The sequence below is a fragment of the Ambystoma mexicanum genome, chromosome 7p (genome assembly GCF_040938575.1).
Source record: "Ambystoma mexicanum isolate Mex_15411 chromosome 7p, UKY_AmexF1_1, whole genome shotgun sequence".
NCBI lineage: Eukaryota > Metazoa > Chordata > Amphibia > Caudata > Ambystomatidae > Ambystoma > Ambystoma mexicanum.
Window position 1 is genome coordinate 627,627,085 of NC_090939.1, and position 20,298 is coordinate 627,647,382.

General features: G+C 44.2%; 1 protein-coding gene across 4 annotated transcripts in view; it reads left to right on the plus strand.

The window, feature by feature from the left end:
• Nucleotides 1-20,298, plus strand: part of CRACDL (CRACD like) — a 1,245,069-nt gene that overhangs the window by 853,960 nt on the left and 370,811 nt on the right. For all 4 annotated transcript variants that reach the window (XM_069636650.1, XM_069636646.1, XM_069636647.1 and 1 more), the window contains one exon: nt 3,893-3,969. In XM_069636650.1, coding sequence (XP_069492751.1) covers nt 3,921-3,969 — 49 coding nt within the window. In that variant the 5' untranslated portion in view covers nt 3,893-3,920. The remainder of the gene's footprint in view (nt 1-3,892; nt 3,970-20,298) is intronic.

A 20,298-nucleotide genomic window follows, 5' to 3' on the forward strand; every position in this document is an offset into this window, starting at 1 on the left:
TCAGTGGGGTTTCCCCACTATAGACTTATTCGCCACAAGCGAAAACAGACAATGTCCAGGATTTGCATCCAGGTTCCCCCAACCAACCAGACTCCCAGGGGAACGCCCTGTGGATGAACTGGTCAGGGATGTTTGCGTACGCTTTTCCACCAACTCCTCTCATCAGGAAAGTGGTGAACAAGATGAACAGAGAATCGATGACGCTCGTCCTAGGTGCTCCCATGTGGGCAAGACAACCGTGGTTCCCACACCTACGCAACATGGCGGTGTGCGAGCCCATCAAACTTCCAGCCTGGTACAACCTACTGTCCCAGCACCAAGGTCAAACAGTGCACCAGCAACCCAACTCAATGAACCTGGCAGCATGGCTCCTGAGGTCATAGAGTTTGGACATCTCAATTTACCACAGAGGTGTATGGACATCCTAAAGGAATCTAGGAAACCAAACACAAGGCACTGTTACTTTGACAAGTGGAAGAGGTTCATTATCTGGTGCCAGAGTAGACAGATCAACCCTGTTGATTGCACTCTTTCCACTATTGTTACATACATGCTCCACCTGCTAGATGCTGGATTGGTTTTTAACTCACTGAAAGTACACCTGGCAGCCCTGTCGGCATACACCTCTTCCCATAGCAAGGTCTCGTGGTGGAAAGTACCAGTAGTTAAAGCCTTCATGGAAGGAGTAAAGAGACTTCACCCTCCTAACTCAAACCCACCACCAGGGTGGGACCTTAATGTGGTGCTAGCCAAGCTCATGGGACCCCCTTTCGAGCCCTTGCATAGAAGCAGTCTCAAACACCTGACTTATAAAACGGCCTTCTTAGTAGCTATTACTTCTATAAGAAGGGTCAGTGAAATTCAGGCTCTGTCAGTGCAGGATTCCTTCTTTACTGTCCATAAAGACAAACTGGTTTTACGCACACACCCTAGGTTCTCACCTAAGTTTATATCAAAATTCCATGTAAACCAGTCCATCGAGCTTCCGGCTTTCTTCCAGGACCCTCAAAGCTCGGCTGAGGTGAAACTACACACCCTAGATGTGCGTAGGGCGGTCCTCTACTATGTAAATAAAACCAGACCGCTAAGAAAAACAGATCAACTGGTTGTCTCCGTAGCTACAGGCAGAGAGGGGGATCGCATCTCTAAAGGTGCCATCTCGAAGTGGATTATTAACTGTATCCAGCTGTGTTACTCACTCTCTGAAAGAACTCTGCCTTTCACGCCAAGAGCCCACTCTACTAGAGGCATTGGGGCCACTCTGGCTTTCATTGCAAATGTACCCCTTGACACCATTTGCAAAGCAGCTACTTGGAGCTCTATTCACACTTTTACTCAGCATTACTGCATTGACACCCATTCCAAGGCAGATACACAAGTGGGACAAGCAGTTCTAAGACATTTATTTGCTAATGACCCTTCTCACATCCCACCTCCTTCTTCAGGTACTGCTTGCTAATCTATGCACAGCATGTGATCTAAGCAGATTCCACAAGCCTCAGAAGGGATACATTACTCATCGTAATCGTATTTCTGATGCTTGTATCTGCTTAGATTCACATGCGACCCACCCTTCCTCCCCTCTGAGAGAAGGCGCATGGTTGCTTGTAGCCTTACCTTTCTATCTATCTGCTTGGATTATCTGTACTCACGCTACTCCTCATGATACCTCATGTCAGAAAAAATACAATCTCAGGATCCTAGACGCGTGAGGGATCTTGGGTACAGTGGACGTCACACTAGGGATAGTATTACTGGCACGCCCTGTGTCAACGCCCATTTTCGAGTTTCAAAAAACAAACTGTAATACTCTGCAGCTTCCACTAGATGTCGGCCTATGCACAGCATGTGAATCTAAGCAGATACAAGCATCTGAAATACGATTACGGTGAGTAATGTATCATATATGTATATATATATTGTACATATGTATGTGTGTGTGTGTGTGTGTATATACTACACTATGGAAATACTGAGAAGGACCATGGATGAACTCGGGTGTTCAAAGCACATTTTTTATCGTTTAAGCATTGTAATTTTGTCTGGCGAAAAAGCAAAAATATAAACATCTGCTTAAATTGATTTTGCAGTTCGTGTGGCCTTGTATCACTCTTTTTTGGGGGGCATTCAGTTTTTTCTTGGGGGCACCAATAGACGAATTGAAAAGTAAATGTTGGCATGTAACCATTGCCACTGCTAAGTCAACTACTTGTTTTTGCCACAGTAAACTTCATGGGAACAGTACAAAATAAATTTGAATTGCAGTTGTCTCAATTGTAAACAGTCGATTGTTCTAGTTAATAGTGTCTCAGAACTGGCCATTTAATGTATTGCATAAAGTACGCACCCAAGCTCTATTTGATCACGGATTCCTCCGTGGTTTGCAATACCTTCTTTCAGGCTCGGAATGGCCTATAGGGCAATAGGTCCATGGCCAAAATAAAAATCGTAAAATGCTGGTGTGGGTCTGTATTTTTGGTCAAAGTGGGCCACTTTTTTGGCCAATGTGGGCCAGTTTGATGAGTTACTTCATTCACTATGCAGTTACATTTATGACCAGTGTTGCTGAATACATATTCTTTAAAATGCACAATTTGCATCACATTTTATCAAACAAAACCCCCTTGGGTACTAGTCAAATAGTGTCACAAAAGGAATGAATTGCCATTTGCAACTGTGGGCCACTTTTTCATTGGTGCCCGAGACAGAGGCGTTGCTAGGGGGTGGCTGATGGGGCTATAGCCCCAGGTCTTTTGGTTGTAGCCTCAGATAGAATCTCAGGGGCTACAACCAAAAGGCTGGCTAGCCACGAGTCCCAATGTTCCCGACATTAGTGGAGCCCCGGATCTTTGCCAGACCTAGCAGCAACACCCCTGGACCGAGATAATGTTATGGCCCAGCCCGACCCTCCCTTCTTTACATACTGTAGCACATATTTTGTTCCTTATAAAATGGCTCATACACTGTCTTCCCCTTTAATACCTGGTGTCTTGCTTAATGTATTATATGCAATCATGTATTGCTGATAGATACAATTAATGCCTAATCTGTTTGGATTTAAATAAATAATGTGCAGCTTCTAGTGTGTTGCAGAGAAATAGATTAAACCGTTTGATAAAATGCATCTAAAAATGTTTTCATTTTGTGCTTTAAAATAACTAATAACGTGCATCCAGATTAACATACAACCATAAGCAGTTTCGTATTTTAAACACTGTTAAGTGTCACAGAGAGCTATTTTACAGGAACTCCAGCAGCAGCTGGAATTTTGCTCTGTAATGGTTCAAGCAGCAGACGTTGTGATGGCACAACTTAACTAGTAGTGATGACCCTTTCTTATTACAAGTAGGCATTGATGTCACAAGAGACGTGTAGCAAGAACACTGCTTGCAGGCTTTTATACGGTATTACAAGCTACCATATATACATTGTGTAAATGCATTTACAAGTTGCTTTGTACTACAAGGGTATTGTAGTCTGCATTGTAAAAAAGGTATGTATTGGCTTTTTCTCGTAATTTGTTAGGCTTCTTTTTACGTGTTTCATGGTAAAAATTAAAGATGGTATAAAAACTAGGAGCGCACGCATTCCGGTGAGGAATGAGTTTTACTGTAGAACCAACCACGTGCATCCGAATGCTTTGTTTCAGTCAGGAGACGTCAATGGAGTGCTGCGCAGGGCGCACAGTAATCTAATGTTTCAGGCCGCCACACTGTGCCAGGCATCGCATGTCGCCCTGTGTCCATAACCTCTTGTTTATGTCTGTGCCTGGGCCGGGCCTGGCCCCGCCAGGAAAAGCGGTGGAATCGGCGAGTGTCACGTAGCCGCTTGGCTAACACCCTGCTTTCTTTCGCATGGCTAAAAGACACCTTTCTTCTTTTCTTTACCTCAGCGAGCTTCACATCAGGGCCACAGGAATAATGGATACCAAACCGAGGGATGCAGACGTGCTCGCCGAGGACGGCTCTGGTAAGCGGGCTTGCTTTTTTTGTTGTTGTTTGAATAGTGAACTTAAAATGCATGTCGCATTATACTGTATACTGTGTACACAGCTCAAGGCTGGGGGTCTGCGTCTGAAGACTTTTAATTTGGGCAATGCGCACTACACAGACAAATGTAGGGACACACGCCTATTTATATTATACTTAAGCATACATGTGTGTACCTCTATGTAAGTATCTATGAATGGCTGCAATGACTTGTATAGTTATTACGTAGCAAATGTAGAGAAAAGGGTGGCCTGGGCAAATTGTAAATGAAACCCTTACATGGCTGTGAACCTCGAGTTTCATTGTGCACAATGCTTGACTGATGTAAACATAAAGTCCGAATAAAAGAGCAAGGGAGTCATGCCTAAGGAAGTTCTTGAAACCTGTGTCAAATAGAGGGAGCAGAGGAGTAAGGTGAAAGAGTGAAAAGAAAAGGGTCTTCTTACACGAGTTGAGTACATGTGAGCAACTCATTGGAAATATTCCTTCTGAACAAATACAGACATAAATGAGGGCTTAAAGGGCAGTGGGATAAGCAGGGCTCAAGTCGAGTGTACACGTGGGGGGACGGAGTCCACCCACTTTATTCAGAGGGTGGACTCAGTCCCCCCAGCTAAAATGAGAAACATTGAATGTCCTCTTTGAATTTATGAATTAAAGCCGACCTCACGGATCAAAATACAGTCATCAGTTTTGTAGGTCGGACACTTCACCACTGTACTATATAACCTGAGGAAAAATAACAAACAACTAAAGGTGAAATGTCTCATTTTTGTACTGCGAGTCCCACGGAAAACATCTCTATTGGTTCTTAGAGTTTAAAACTGGCGCACCTTTTAACGTTTTCAAAAACACTATTCGTATTAAATATCCTCTTTTGGTTTTGTGTGTGTGCTGATTTTATGAAAGGAAAATGCTGATCGTCCTGTGCAATTTGTGTGGTTATGCAAACCCAATTTAATGAAATGTGCATATTTCACCTTATTATGCTAATTTCTGGCGACGTCACATCCCATTGTGTTTGTTGATGAGTCCCCCCACTTAAATGTTTAGGACTTGACCACTGGAATAAGCATATACCTTCAAAGCACCATTGTTAGCCACCATACCTCAAAGAGCTCTTGGTGGTTTCGACAATTTAATCGTCCAGAAGAGGAGTTAAGTGGCCTCCTTTTTCCTACTCTGAAGCCAGCAGTGCAGGGGGCAGGCAGGAGTAGCCACATCTAGATGCTTGCAGAGTGCATTGGGTCCGGGATGGCCTCCCTTTCACCACCACCAGAGGGATGTGACCTAGCAGAAGGCCCGAACTAGGGGGTCTCGTTACAGCCACCGGGATAATGGCCACATCTGAGGGGGAATACATTCATTTATATGGGATGTTTGTAATGCACGATTGCATACCGAAGTTCATTTGAAATGCCAGTAGGGAATAGAGGCTTAAGAAGAGAGAGGAAGGGGTTTGGGAAAACATTCAAGAATGGAATACAATTAGAGGGCATTTTTCAGAACAATTTACTGATTTGCTTTCCAGATACCAAGGCCAACATGTTAGGGTAGGACTAATATGACAAATCACGGACTGTGGTGACTGATGCTCTCAACGGAGGCCTGAGCGTAACAGGACCTAGGCTCGGACTTGCCTTTAGGGCAAAAGGACAATTCCTGCAGGACTGGCCCACTTGACAAGTGTGGCCTACTATTCTGGGACAATGTTGGACACTTTGAGGTAATAAATACACTATGCAGCTTGTTACTGTCCTGATATGCATTAAAATGCTCCATTGGCTATAAATGTTACCAGAAATGCCTCTACATGTACTACTCAAATAGCTTGTGACAAAGAGTAATGAAAGTGATTTGTAACGATGGTCACTTTTTATTCATGCTCAGGCTTATTTTCTATTCCAGTCTGACCATGGTAGGAGCGTCTCAGTTCTGCAAGAAGGGTAATCCATAATTCTGGACCCTTGGATGTCTTCTGTTCCTTTTAGTTGGCTGCTGGATTTGAACAAGAGGTTAGGTGACTTGGAGGCTCCTCATTCTTTACAAATGATGTGAGCCTGTTGATCTAGTACTTGTGGCCCTGTCTCTAGAAGGCTTTGTGGCGGGAGACAAATTGGGCCTCATTAGAGGTTTGCCAGTGCGGAAATAACGTGCCAGTATTTCCGTAGACCGGCACGTCTTGCAGTTTGACGGTGGGGGGCCCGAGTTACCTCCAGCCAAGAGCACAACACAGTTCCACGCTTGGGCATGCCACAGTGACTGGGGTATTGTCCACACTGGTTCTCTTTCTTTTGTTGACATTTATTTAATTGAATGCCACTGGGTGTCTTTTCCCAAAAAACATGTTTTGATCCAGTGAATGGGTAACAAGTGCTCCTGCACAATTTAAGTAGCATTTTACAATTGAGATATATTGTTTGTTTGACCCTTGATTATTTTGGACAGATTTTGTCTCTACCTGAAAAAAAAGTATTTTGTGATCCTGATGAAGGTGGTGCTTGCGGAAATGACGACACTCAAAGCCTAAACTTGAGTTTGCCAATGATTGATTAATTGTGATGTTTTGTGTATTATGTTTTTTTTAAATTAATTTTCTCGATGGGTTTAGAGTCCTTCTCACCACGGGCCTGTATAACTGGAGGTTTTCAAAAGGCTTTCAAGCATACAACTGACAGGAGTAGACACTGTCATTTTTTGTTCACACCATCTGTTCGAATTTTATGTGATTGTGCATTATATGATTATTTTTGTTTAGGTGTGACTGATGTGTGGGTTATGTTTGGGTAGGGATGTGTTTGTGAGTTTTGAGATTTCATTAGATGTTTTTCTTTTTGCTTTTAAATGTACATATGTATTTGTTTCATCTTACATGTTTTTATATCAACGTTCATTTACTGCATTCAAATTGTCCTTTGAAAATAAACTTTTGACATTGCAAATTGCCTTTTGATTATCTAGACTGCATGGATAGGACTTCTTTTTTGTGTTTTTGCTGATTGACCCCCATTGTTTAATTTGCCTTTAATTAAATTGGTGCAAGCTCTTTTTCTTTTGTTGTTTGGTTATACAGCCCCGGCTGTTGAGGTTTGTTAATAGATTTATTTCCCACTATTTTGTTTTGAGTAGCACCAGTGTGGACTCCGCTCACGTCTGGGGCATGGTATGTCGGACTCGAAACCCTCAGTTTCACGGAGGCCCAGATCCAATCAGCAATAAGTGGCCCCTCTATTTTTACCCAATGTGACCAATGTTGATTTTTCGGTCACAGCAGACAAATTGGTACGTACCAAGAAGAAGGGATTTTGCACAGAGCTGCATTGCCATCTCCTTAAGGAGTACCTACGAGCCAACATTATGCCTTTTGGGCGTTCAAATTCCCACAGCCCCTGTACTCTTCTTAGATAATGAGGAGTAAAAAGTGGGTTTCAGCCAAATAGCAACAAAGTGCGCAAGAGATCTTGTGTTGCACACGATTAAGACGACAGCCAGATTATCTGAAAAGGTAAAGCAGGAGCTAATTTATTAGCAAACCTTTCTGACAAATGTTTTAATCTCTGACGTTTGCTCTAAATTGGAATCCAACAACCGCGAAGTAGAGGAATTTAGGTCTACAAACTTACATATAACTTACAATACACTAAAGAAAGATATAGGTAGTTTTTTCAAAGAAAGGACCTACCCATATCTAGCACCAGATTATAAACCACCTCAAAATAATTACTACTATTCACAAGGTCAGCAACAGAAGAAAAGGTGGGTGACATTCTCTGACACCAGTAGCGCCTAAACATCTAACCAGGCCACCTCGGACCAACCAAGCACTTCCAGACAACCATCTTTTTTACGCAGAGACCAATCATGCGGGCAACGCCCGCCACGGGGCATGATCAATTATCAACAGCAGAGCAGAATGAATACTTTCAACATCAGGAGGAAAGACTCCCCCCGGTGAAGAGTGCAGTCTGTAGCATTTCAGGAGTCTCCTTATCGGACACAGAGACTCAAGTTTTGGCAAAGAGTTTAACATTTGTCCCTACCAAGGATATGTCCCTAACATATACAGAGATTGAACTCAAAACATTCTTACGGACAATTAGGCTGAGGGCCTTTTTTCACAATAGACCCAGAGAAGAAAATGAACAGGCAGTGACGAACTTTAAACCAAAATCATCATTTACGCCCAGTGATTCAGAGTTGCCCCCAGAGATCGTGGCCTTTGAAAACATGATCCTGAAGGAACTACCTGTGATTTTCCAAGAGAGGAAACTTTGGGAAATGTAATAGCATGAATGCAGATGAATATCGCGCACTTAGACACCTTGCTGCACAAACTGATATAGTGATTAAGCCCATGCATAAGGGTGGCGGGAGTAGGGAAGTTGTCATCCCCCTGGGAAGAGAGGAAAAATTCCTACCAATTTGGTTTTGATACCCTCTCCGGGGTGTTACATAATGTTAGACCCAAAATCTGGCCTACCGTGGCAGTTCGGTATAGATGTTCTAGCAGGCGTCATCGATCCTGACTTCCGGGGAGACGTGAATGTTCTCTTACAGAATCATGGTGAAATCACATTTGAAGTATGTTGTGGGGATCAAATTGCTCAAGAAATGTTGGAAAGGGCTCTGGTTCCTCAGTTTAAAGAAAGCAAACCAGACGAAACAGAAAGAGGTACATTAGGCTTTGGGGAAGCTGATAAACCAAAATAAGCCCAGCGAAATGATCCAGCTCTCGCTGAATCTTTCTTACAAGCTATTCCGGAAGGAGAAGGTATAGAGAAAGGAAGCCCCTTTTTCTTCTTAAAGCACGGGTTGCTATATAGAAGAGAAACATCCCCAGAGGGCTTGGCGTAGACACAGTTAGTAATCCCCAACACCCACCTAAAGTGTGTATTAGGGATTGCGCACTCCCATTTTACCAGTGGGCACTTAGGACAATCCAAAACCCAGGCACATATCAGTGGGAAGGTTTACTGGCCACGTATCCACACTGATATTAAGACCTTTGTTCAGACGTGTGACATTTGTCAAAAAACCAGCTCACACATCCCATTACCTGCCCCTCTGAATCCTTTACCAATCATAGAAGTCCCTTTTTCACAAATCGGGATCGATATCATTGGACCCTTAAAAACATCCAGATTAGGCAACAAATATGTCCTTGTGGTTATGCGCTATGCAACCAGATACCCCTAAGCATTCTCAATGCGGAACAATACCACACAACAAATCCTTAAACACCTCTTACCGTTTTTTCAAGGTCGGCTTTCCCAAAGAAATACTAACCGATCAATGTTCAAACTTTATGAGCAAGCTTATAGCAAAAGTCAAAGAGCTGCTCCATATTACCATCCCATGAACTTCTGTGTACCATCCCCAAACCGATGGCTTGGTAGAAAGATTCAATAAAAACCTTGAAATTAATCCTCCGTAAATTGGTGGATAAGGACGTGAACGACTGGGACCGAATGATCCCTTGCGCACTATTTGCAGTAAGGAAACCCTCTCAGGCCTCTACAGGATTCTCCCCTTTTGAACTACTTTATGATAGAGAGCCTGGAGATGTCCTAGACATGCTCCTGGAAACCTGGGAAGAACAATAAGAGACACCCATTCCCATCTCGCAAACCGCTACCCGAATGCAAGAACATATGAGACTTGTTCAAGATCTAGTCTGTACTCATATGGAAAAATCCCAGAGTCAGCAAAAATACACCTATGACAGGAAGGTGAGTTTAAGATCGTTTTCCATTGGACAGAAAATACTGGTCCTCTTACCCACCTCAGAAAACAAGCTTGTCTCTAAGTGGCATGGGCCCTATGAAATATTGGAACAAATGGGAGCCTGTACTTATAAAGTAGCCCAACCGGACAAGAAACATAAGGTCCATTTGTATCACGTAACTCTCTTAAAGGAATGGAAAGAGAACCCATCAGCCACCCATGCCAAAGTACTATCCTGTTTGGTTCCTGAAGATATAGACAGCTTTGAATTAATTCCTCTAGAGCTATCTATTCAACAACAAGAAGATCTAAAAGATGTAATTACATAATTTCGCAATGTATTTTCAGAAAAACCAGGAAGAGTAAAAGGCATCTACCACTATATTAGAACACGTGAGGGAAAAGTGGTTCATGTAAAACTGTATAGACTCACGGAAGCCTGTAACCGGATAGTGATTGAGAAAGTAAATAAAATGTTGAAGGCCAACATTATTGATCCTTCTTCGAGCCCACAGTCCTCCCCTATCGTTTTGGTCTCTAAACCTGACCATTCCTGGAAGTTTTGCATAGACATCCATTAAGTTAATGCAATTTCTGACTTTGATGCCCATCCCATGCCCCGCATCGATGACCTAATTGATAAACTCGGAGCATCCACCTTTCTATCCACCTTCGACTTAACAAAAGTGTACTGGCAAGTACCTAGTATGCAGGCCAGATAAAGAGAAAACAGCTTTTTCAACACCCCTAGGACTATTTCAATTCAAAGTCCTCCCTTTCGGCTTACACAGCACGCCAGCCACTTTCCAACGTCTCATGGATAAAATCATACAACCCTATTCTGATTTCTGTGGAGCTTATATTGACAATATCGTCATTTATAGTAAAACCTGGGAGGACCATCTCTTCCATCTTTATACTATTATGAAATTCCTCAGAGAGGCCTGGCTAACTGCTAATCCATCTAAATGCAGACTGGCCCAATCAGCTGTGAAATACCTCAGCTTCTTTGTAGGGAATGGGAACGTACAACCTCAACATGAGAAAGTGAAAGCTGTCCTAGATACACCAACACCCAAAACTAAGAGAGATCTTGGAGCCTTTCTAGGGCTAATAGGATATTACCGTAGGTTCATCCCTAACTTTTTGGACAAAATAGCTAGGCTGAGTGATAAACACAAGAATGCCGAACCCCAGAAACTTCATTGGACGGACGTGGATGATATATGTTATAACACATTAAAACAAACCCTGTGCCAGAACCCGACCCAACCCGATCCTGAAGGTAGTAGATTTCTCTAAAGAGTTCATACTGCAAACAGACGCCTCCCTTACAGGGTTAGGAGCAGTCCTATCCCAAGTTTGTGACAGATTTGAACATCCCATCTTGTTTACAAGTTGCAAACTTTTTCCACGTGAAAAAAATTACCTGTGCTGGAACTAGAGGCCTTGGCTATCAATTGGGCCACTCTTAGAAGGAAGTTCACACTAGTCACAGATCATTCGCCCCTAATTTGGGTTAGCCAATGCAAAGACTCAAACCCTTGTGTTATGCAATGGTTTCTAGACCTGCAGCCCTACTGTTGCACTGTGGAACACAGAAAAGGCAAAGACCAGAGTAATGTAGATTTCTTTCACAGTTCCCCTCTGAAACAGATGTGGCTACATCGCATGGAGGAAGGGTATGTGAGAAACCTGAAGGTGCTAGTCCCCGGGGATCTGTCATCCAAGTGGCCAGGACACAGCCATCGCTATTGGATCCAGTTCCTAGGAGTGGGCCAGTGCGGGAGGTTCACCTGGATGGGGGTCTTCAGGGAGTGGAAGTGGGACACTGAAGGGTGAGACGCGGTATGCCCTTCCTTATGACACCTTTTCCCCATCATGCCCAGTAGGATACATAGAAACTCCACCCCCCTCCTTTTCCAACACAAACCCTTCTTCACACCGTGAGCAACAACAGACTAATACCAAAGCTATTTACCTGACATGTCAGGCAGAGTCATACAATTGCCAACAACTACACACACCTTACTGCCCTTTGCCTTCCCCACTGGAATAAAAGGCAGAGCACAAGAGCACAATCTGAGCAAGGCTGAACGCACGAGGAAGCAGCGATTCCAGGAAAGCAGTTCAAATGGAGGAGAAAGGCTGCGAGACCTGAAAAGACGTAAAGGAGGGAGTTGCCCTTGCCCTTTTCAAACCAGACCGCGAAACCTCTGATGAAAGAAACATAAGACTGGGAATCGTAATTGGCGAGTGGTGTGACGGATGTCAACGGCACATGGAACCCTCCTGCACTGATTGCCAGGGCGGGGAGACGTGATTGCCATTGTGGTACCGTCCTTGACTCCAGCGGCAAAAGAAACACCAACGAGTTCAGCACAGCCGGTCTGTCGGAAGAACCTGATAGTGGGCCGGACTGTGTAAAACTCAAGGTTGCACCGAGAACAACGTCATTGGCGGAAACCCGTCAACACAGTTTCGCAGAGGCGATATTGCACCAAGGACGTGTTACAAATGCATTTGAGGAATTCCCTTGAGTATACTACTTGTGATTACTTACAGTGGCAGGTATTTAAAAACGTATAAAGGACACAGTATTTGCCATATATACCTTTGGACATAAGGATCAGATGACACGACATTCTAGATTGTACATGGAATATCGTTTTGTAATATGGAAGAACCAATGTGTTAACGTGACTGGGTTGTGTGACTAAATGTTTTTTTAGAGTAGTCTTGCTAGCGGACGAATCTGTTGCCAGTGACCTTAGCAAGAGGAATCTTTTGCTTCCTTTAAGGGTTTATATCTATACAGATGTGCCGTTGGTCCAGTGAACCTGTCGATTGACAAGGGCAGTGTTATTATAATCAGTGTTGCCTTGAGGAAGACCAAGGGTGGTTTGAAACACGTGTTGGCACAGAATAAATCAAAACTGTGATTCACACATAGACTTTATACTTGAACTTTGTATTTGTTTTCTAAAATCAATTTGAGTGACAGCGCATCTCCTGGGGCCAACAAGTTTGTTTTGTGTCCTTCAGAGTAGGTTGGGGTGACATACAGTTCCATAGGATTGCAGCAGTCTTTGTTCTGTATTTTCAAAATCGGGTTGCTTTTTGATTTATTTAGCCGAGCGCTCATTCACCTGGTAACCCGCATTGTTTTGTTTTGTCAAGGTTGCAGTGGCAACATTAAGAAGATTAACAAACAGAAGGTTTTTGTGAACGAATTTGGCACCAGAGATAGAGTGGTCCAGGGCCACATGGATGCTCATTCGAAGGTCTCTGGCTGGTACCTCTCTCCTGAACAAGGAAAGTATTGAATGGACAGATAGTGAAACTACAAGTATCAAGAGCCCATAGAGAAGGCCGGTGTGAGGTGTCAAGGTGGTCATACAAGGGTCAAGCCAAACCCCTTGTACAATCGAAAGTCCTTGACACGTCATAGAAAATTGTGAATTGTGGAAAGTGTGAGCCTGACTGAGGGAATTGTGAAACTGGCATTTGCGCCCGGCTGAGGGGAATGACGTACGAATTGGGATATTGTGAAGTACACACTTGCCATAGAATAACAGAGTGACCCAGTGAGACATTATCGCCCTTCAGAAGTCTCTGTTTAGATTGGCAAGTACTCTGAGAAGCTAACGCTGACAAGAAGGCCCAGAGCCCGGCTGAGGGGGATCCTAAGGTACAGAATAATCACCTGACGTCCAGGTTATCGGAAGGAATTATTAATTGTTTTTCAGCATATCAGGACCTGTAAATCTAGAGACTTTTCATGAGAAGAGACTTGAACGCAGAAGGCCCTTATACAGGGAAAAGGAACTGTAAGCTTGTGCCCGAGAAGCTCAGGAGTGTGCTGTGCTCAATAGTCCCGCCTTGTCCCGTGCTAAAAACATGGGGAAGGGAGACCCTGGCCATTACATCCTGACTTATCATTTTGTGAACACTTCTTTCTTTTATTGTGAACATTATCCCTCACTATTTTGTAGCATAGCGGTAAGGAATGGCAATAGCTGTTTTAGTATATGCCCTTTTTATTTTACTAGACACTACTACGACTGTATTATTATTATTTGATGGTCGTAGCTTGCTCCCATCTTAGATTTAGGTTTAGATTAAGCGTTTATCCCACCCATTTTACAGTTTAATAAACACCCTTGAACTGTGATCACTTGTGTCTGTCTTGCTTTGATACCATGCCTTCCTTACAGAGGGGACATGTAGCATCTAAAACAAATCTTGTATGCAGATTCTTTAACCACTGTGCGCCTACATGATTTGTGTGCCCCGAAGCATGTAAGGGCCCAGTCTTCCTATGATATATTCACACCCAAATGAGACTCCCACTTTGACATATAAGGGAACTTGCTGGGAGCAGCACCCGTATCAAGAATAGAATTTAATAAGGAACTTCCACCAAGGATAATTCCTGAACCTTGGGTAATACAGATCCCATTTCCTGTATACTCTTATGTATAATCCAATGTCTAAGTCGAATATATCAGGAGTGCTCTCTCTCGGGATCAAAAACTTAGTTTTACATCTCTCAAAAGCTACTGGAGTGCCCCTTCATAATGTTGCCCTAGCGCAAGTCATCCCTGAGTTTCCCAATTTTTAAGGTTCCCGCCACGCTTCCCCGGCATGAAGTCCGGGTATTCGTGACTGGAGTAAGTGAACACAAAATAAGAAAATCACAGTCCCAATAGCACAGAGAGCGCATTGCTGCTGATAGCAATGGACCTACCCTTTTCCTTGACTCTCTTAAGAGGAATGGGAGATTAGCTATAGGCAATTTCGTTGCCTAATGTTCCACGTCACGCCATCCCCTCGAGGAACTATCACATGGCTAATATGTGCTGCAATAACATGCTTCTTTACACATGGGGCCATAGTTGCCCCACCAATGGGGATCTAACAAAAGTTCTATGTAGAACTCTTGGTATAGCGTTCCCCCATCTTCTTCCCTGCAACCTCATAATCACATGGGTTGCAATTCAGATATGAAGTGACAGAAATGTATCTAGTAATTTTGGCATCAGAGTAACTTTGGCAGCAGCTATTCGGCCAAACCTTGATATTTTGTATCCCATATTTACAAGTCTGATTCACGCTCTTTTAATAGTTCAGTAATATTGGGTTTGTGTAGTGTGTCACATGATATAGTAAGGAACATACTTCAATATACAATCTTGTCCTTGGCCTAGCAAGAAATGGATCACATTGTCCGCATATAAAGCAATCTAATGAAGTGTGCCCATACGATCAATGCAATGAATCCTAGAGCTACTACGAATCACTTGTGCTAGTGACTCCAAAGCCAAAGATCAATGGGGATAGAGGGCATACCTGCCGAGTGCCCTTAAATATTTTTATTTTCTTCAGTGTATATATTATATACCCTGACTCTTGTACTCGGTATTTAAGGTTAGCAATTGTTAATGTCATACATTTGGGTGCCATGCCAAACATCTGCAAGGTTTCCCCAAAAATGACTAATTACTACTATTGAACGCATTTATAGGATCCTAGAGCCAAAATTGTGCTTTTCTTGTTCCATACATTTTGTTACGCTCACCTGGTAACCACAGGGACGCCACCCAGCCGGGTTACTCGCTGGTATGCTTCTCAGCTCTGCCCAGATGTGGTCTGCGGGGAAGGTTCTGCCTGAAAATACAGGAGGACTGTGTTCAAGACTGACCGACCGGGGTAAGTATCCTCCCTCCACCCCCGTATGATTTCAGCCCCTCTGGGCCCTCTCCTCACCTGGTGGTAGAATTAGGCGTGCTCTCCGTCCTGCCTTCTTTGCAGGGGCGAGTTGTCTTTCTTGGGTGTGTGCGGTCCAGTTACTTCACTGACGCCGGCCCGTTTGATATTGTTCAGGTAGGTCTTATTGCTGTTCTTTAGTTTTGTTGCTATCCTGCATGCCTTTCTTTATTTAGAATCTCTTTTTCCTCCCTTAGGTATGCAGAGCTTCAGCGCGGCGAACTGGCTTGGTTGAGCCCGCTGGTAAATGATGGCGCATTAAGAGCGCTATGATGCGGTAAGTAAGTGCTATGCGCAGCGCTGCGAAGTCTTGCCTTTGCTAACCTGTGTTTTCCTTCCTTGTAGGTCGCGGTGTTCTTCAGCGCGAGTGGAATTTCCGGAATGGTGCCAGCCGTGAGGTGACCCGCCAGGTAAGTCTTTTGAGCAGTTCGTAATTTACAAATGTCTCTACTGCTTTCTTTAATGTTGCCTCTATCTTCCTCTTTCAGGTCGTGCTGTCCGGGAGGCATGCTGATTCAAGGAAGCTGTTCTCAGAAGCTGCGAGTGGTTAAAGATGAAGACTGCAGGTAAGATGCTGCTGCTAATGATGTTCCTTTTGTCTCCTTGCAGGTTCTGCTTCTCCAAGGTTCAAGGGAATAGCTGGACACGGTGAGCTGCACGCTGCAAGATGCAAAGTAACGCGAAGCGTGTTGTCTTGCTCGGGTGTGGTTTAAATAGCCCCAACAAAATAGTCCAGGTAAAGTAGTGCCTAGGCTACCACACCCAAAACACTAGACTGCATAGCTTGGTTCCTGGGAACCAAGCTATGAGGATGCCTCCATGTTGGCTGGCAACTCAATAAGTAGTTCCCAAGCACATGTTTCTCATGGTGTATGAGCCTGGCGCAATAGGCGCCAGGAGTGGCCCTAAGAGGGCTTTGGAAAAGGATGCCTGGCTCTAGAGACCAGAGTCCTGACTCCACCTGGCCAATGGGTTTGCCAGAGGGGGTTTTGGGCGAGGGTCGTGACACATTCTCCCCTTTCCAGTAAATGTAAAGCCCTCCTAATATTGTTGTGTGTGTTATGCAATATTACAAATGCTGGTTGATCCGGAGAAATCATTAATACCCCAGGCCGAAACATGTCTGGCGATGCTTTTGGTCTTGTGCAGAAGGGATGTGACCTAGCAGTTCCGGCTGGACTTTCCCGTTGGGGGTGGTACCAAGTCTGATTTGCATATGGTCTTTCCCCTTTCTATAATGGCTTGGCAGGTGAAGAACATTGGTGTGGAAGGTTGCCCAGAGCAATTGCCAGAGGTTTAAGATTAATTCTAAACCTTCCAGTCATCACCTCTTTGTTTTGCTTTACCCCTATCAATCTCATCGCCAGATCTTTACTATAAATGCCTGCATCTGTGTTAAGCAATGTAATCGTGCGATACGAGGAGAGGTCTGTCGGGTCCTTTCCCGAGTTTAATAGGAAAATGGCTGTTGATTCCGCCATTGGCTTTGCAACTTCCACCAGACGCAACATGGAGTTAAACACTAGGACCATGGGTTTTATTAATTGGCAGTGACTTGATTGCCACCTCTGTCTCTTCAGGGGTGATCTGGAGTTCTGAAGCTTACCTGCCAATCGGGTCAATCCTGGATAAGCCCCATAAATCAAGGAAGCTTCTTTACTTCCCAGATTCAACCGGTTCTTGTGATATGACATTAATAACACGCCTGTACACAAGTGTTTCAAGGCGCGACAAGACAAGGAGGGGGAAACAGGGGGAGGACAAAACAACGATCTTACTAGGCCTTGTGTCATTCAGATCGCGCAAGTGCGGGGAAGAGGGAGGGGAGAAGTGCCGGGGGGGCAGAGAAGAGCAGGTATCTCAATAAGTGCAGCCAGCGGGTGGCTCATAAGTGCAGAGAGAGGGGATGTAGGGTTGCAGGTACAGACTCTTAAGTGCTGGGGGAGCCCGGAGGCGAGGGCAACTGGACTTGCAGGAGCCTGGGCCCGTGTTCAGAGGGTAGCCAGGTGACCAGTGTGCGGAGCAGACAGGGACATCAGCAGAGAAGAGGAAGAGAGAATGCGAAAGCGAAAAGGAAGGTCTTGAATTGCTTCCGGAACCAGTGGTGGTTCTGCTCAAGTTTGATAGAGGTGGGGAGGCTGTTCCAGAGGGAGGCCCCAGTGGAGGAGAGACATCTGCCCCCCACGCATCTGACCTTCAGAGAGTTGGAGGTGGATGAGCGGAGAGCTCGCAAAGGAAGATGTTTAGGAAGAGAAGGTTTGAGGTAGTGCAGTCCCAGGCCCCAGAAAGTCTTGTGGACAATGTAAAGGGTCTTGAACTTGATCCTTGCAGCCACAGGGAGCCAGTGAAGAGATTTCGGACCTGGAGAGATACGATCCCTGAGCTTGATGTCAAGGACAAGTCTCGCAGTCCTGTTTTGGATGAGCAGTAAAGGCCGAAGAGTAGAGGCGGGCAGATGTAGAAAGAATCTGTTGCAGTAGTCCAGCCTATAGAGGACCAGGGCTCTGGATACAGTGAGCTTCTGGGGGAAAGTGAGAAAATTAAGAATACCTCTGAGGAGGTGCAGCTGATAGTTTGACTTCTTAGAGACGTCGGAGATGTGAGGAGAGAAGGAGAGGGTGGAGTCGAAGATGACACCAAGGTTCCTAGCCTCACAGGAAGGAGCAGGAAGAGGGCCCAGGGTGGGCAGCGAGAGAGAGAGAGAGAGAGAGAGAGGAAAGGAGGGAGCAGGTGTCCCGGTGAGGAGGATCTCAGTCTTACTTGCATTGAGGCAGAGATCATTGGCGGCACACCATTCCTGAATTGCGAATAGACAGTCTGGTATGATAGAAGGAGCAGAGGTGGCTGAGGAGAGCCTGAAAGAGATCTGGGTGTCATCCGCATAACACTGAAAATTGGAACAGAAATTAGCGATGCAGTGGGCAAGAGGTGCCAGGTAGTATTTGAAAAGCCAGGGATAAAGGTTAGACCCCTGGGGAACACCACAAGTAGAAAGAGAGGAAAGACCCCAGTTGGACCTGAGAGGGTCGATGAGAAAGGAGGTCAACCAGGCCAGGGCCTGATCAGTGATACCCAGGTTGTCTCGGAGGTGATTGAGCAGGATGGCATGGTTGACCGTATCAAAAGCAGAGGATAGATTTAGGAGAAAGAGGACAGAAGGAAGATTAGAGAGCAGGTCTTCATGGTGTTCAGAGTTTCTGTGCTTCTGGCAGCTCTGAAGCCAGAGTGGTGGTCGTGGAGACAACCAACAGATTCAGTATGCAAATTAAGCTGGGAGATGGAAGGGGAGAACCTGCTTGGAAAAGACTTTCATAGATTGCACTTGTCTAGAAACTTCGTCAGGGGTGAACAAGGGAAAGGAGGAGAAAGGAGGGTTCTTTAAATATTCATACACAACTGTAACATTTGTCTCCTCCCCATATCAAATATGGCCATCTGTCTCAGAAGCCAGTAATGTTATTGTGCAATTTTTTTTTCTCCAGCTCACCCACTAATAATTGATTGGTGTCATTTCCCTTGTCGTAATAACTTCTTTTTTAAAACATTTTTTATTGTGTTATGATTATACAATAACCTTTGACAAAAATTCCAATACATTTTAATTTCATATTTAACAAATGTACTAATCACACAATGTAAAACCAGTAAAAGCCAAGTTCATTATTGTTTCCTGAATAGAAACATCAACACTATCACTTAAGACAAATTGCTAATTATTGTAAATGAAGTAAAAATTGTCATACATAAAACTTTTTAAAAAGATGAGTAAGCAAGCAAAGGAAACCTCACTTCAAATCCAATTGCGACAATGTTAAAAAAACAGTAACCACCAGAACCAATGAGGTATATCGTCCAGCCAAACAAAAGCGCCAGTCGTAATAACATTGTTTAGTGAGTAGCAAAGACTGTTTTGTGCGTGCTGCAATATGCACTTCAAACGGATTACTTCCAATCTGTAGGTCACGAAGGGCCTTGCGAGAGCCATTTGTTTATAGATCTACTCCTTTTCTCTCACCACAGCCACAAAGGTCAAGCGTGCAGACTCCCAACATTACAGGAGCACAGCAGCTTTACTAATTATTTCGCTTCACAACTGCTTTGCCTGCATCCAATGCTAGTCTCACATCTAGCTCACCCAAGTCATTTTCTTCAAAATATCTGCCCGATGTATCTTAAATATGGTTTTTAATAAGCTGGTTCTTAAACATCATCTCACTTAACCTCTATGCATTACAAACTTTGAAGGGATGTAGGAGAGCACTGTGTTTTAAGGTCCCCTGGGGCATGGTCAGAAATATATCTAGGGCCTTTATCAATCGATAAGACATCTGGTATGAATGAAGCTGAAATTAGAAACCGATCAATTTATGAGAACCCCTTTTGGACATGGGAGTAAAATGTGCAGTCCCACTCAGTTTGATTAAAAAATGTCCACGCCTCAATCATGCTGAAGTCATGAATTATTGGAGCCACTGCATGGAGATTACACCTATACGCCTGTGAGGGGGCAGGATTAATCTTGTGTGTCTAAGACCTAATTAAAATAAATCTCCACCAACCACACCATCCTCCTGCACAAAAGAACTGAGATGAATCTCAGGATTTTGTCCCTTCTTCACTAGGGGGAGCCACCCTGTTCTGTTTGAGGCTAGAAAGGTGAGCCTGCTCAGCAAACCCCTCCGTAGGGGTTTGGGAAAGCGGGATCTCACTGGGAGTGGCTCAACCTTCAGGGGATAAGAACTCCCATTCTTATGGGGAACTCCATATAGCTAAAGTATTATCTACCTACATGGAAGTAAGAAAAAATGACATTATC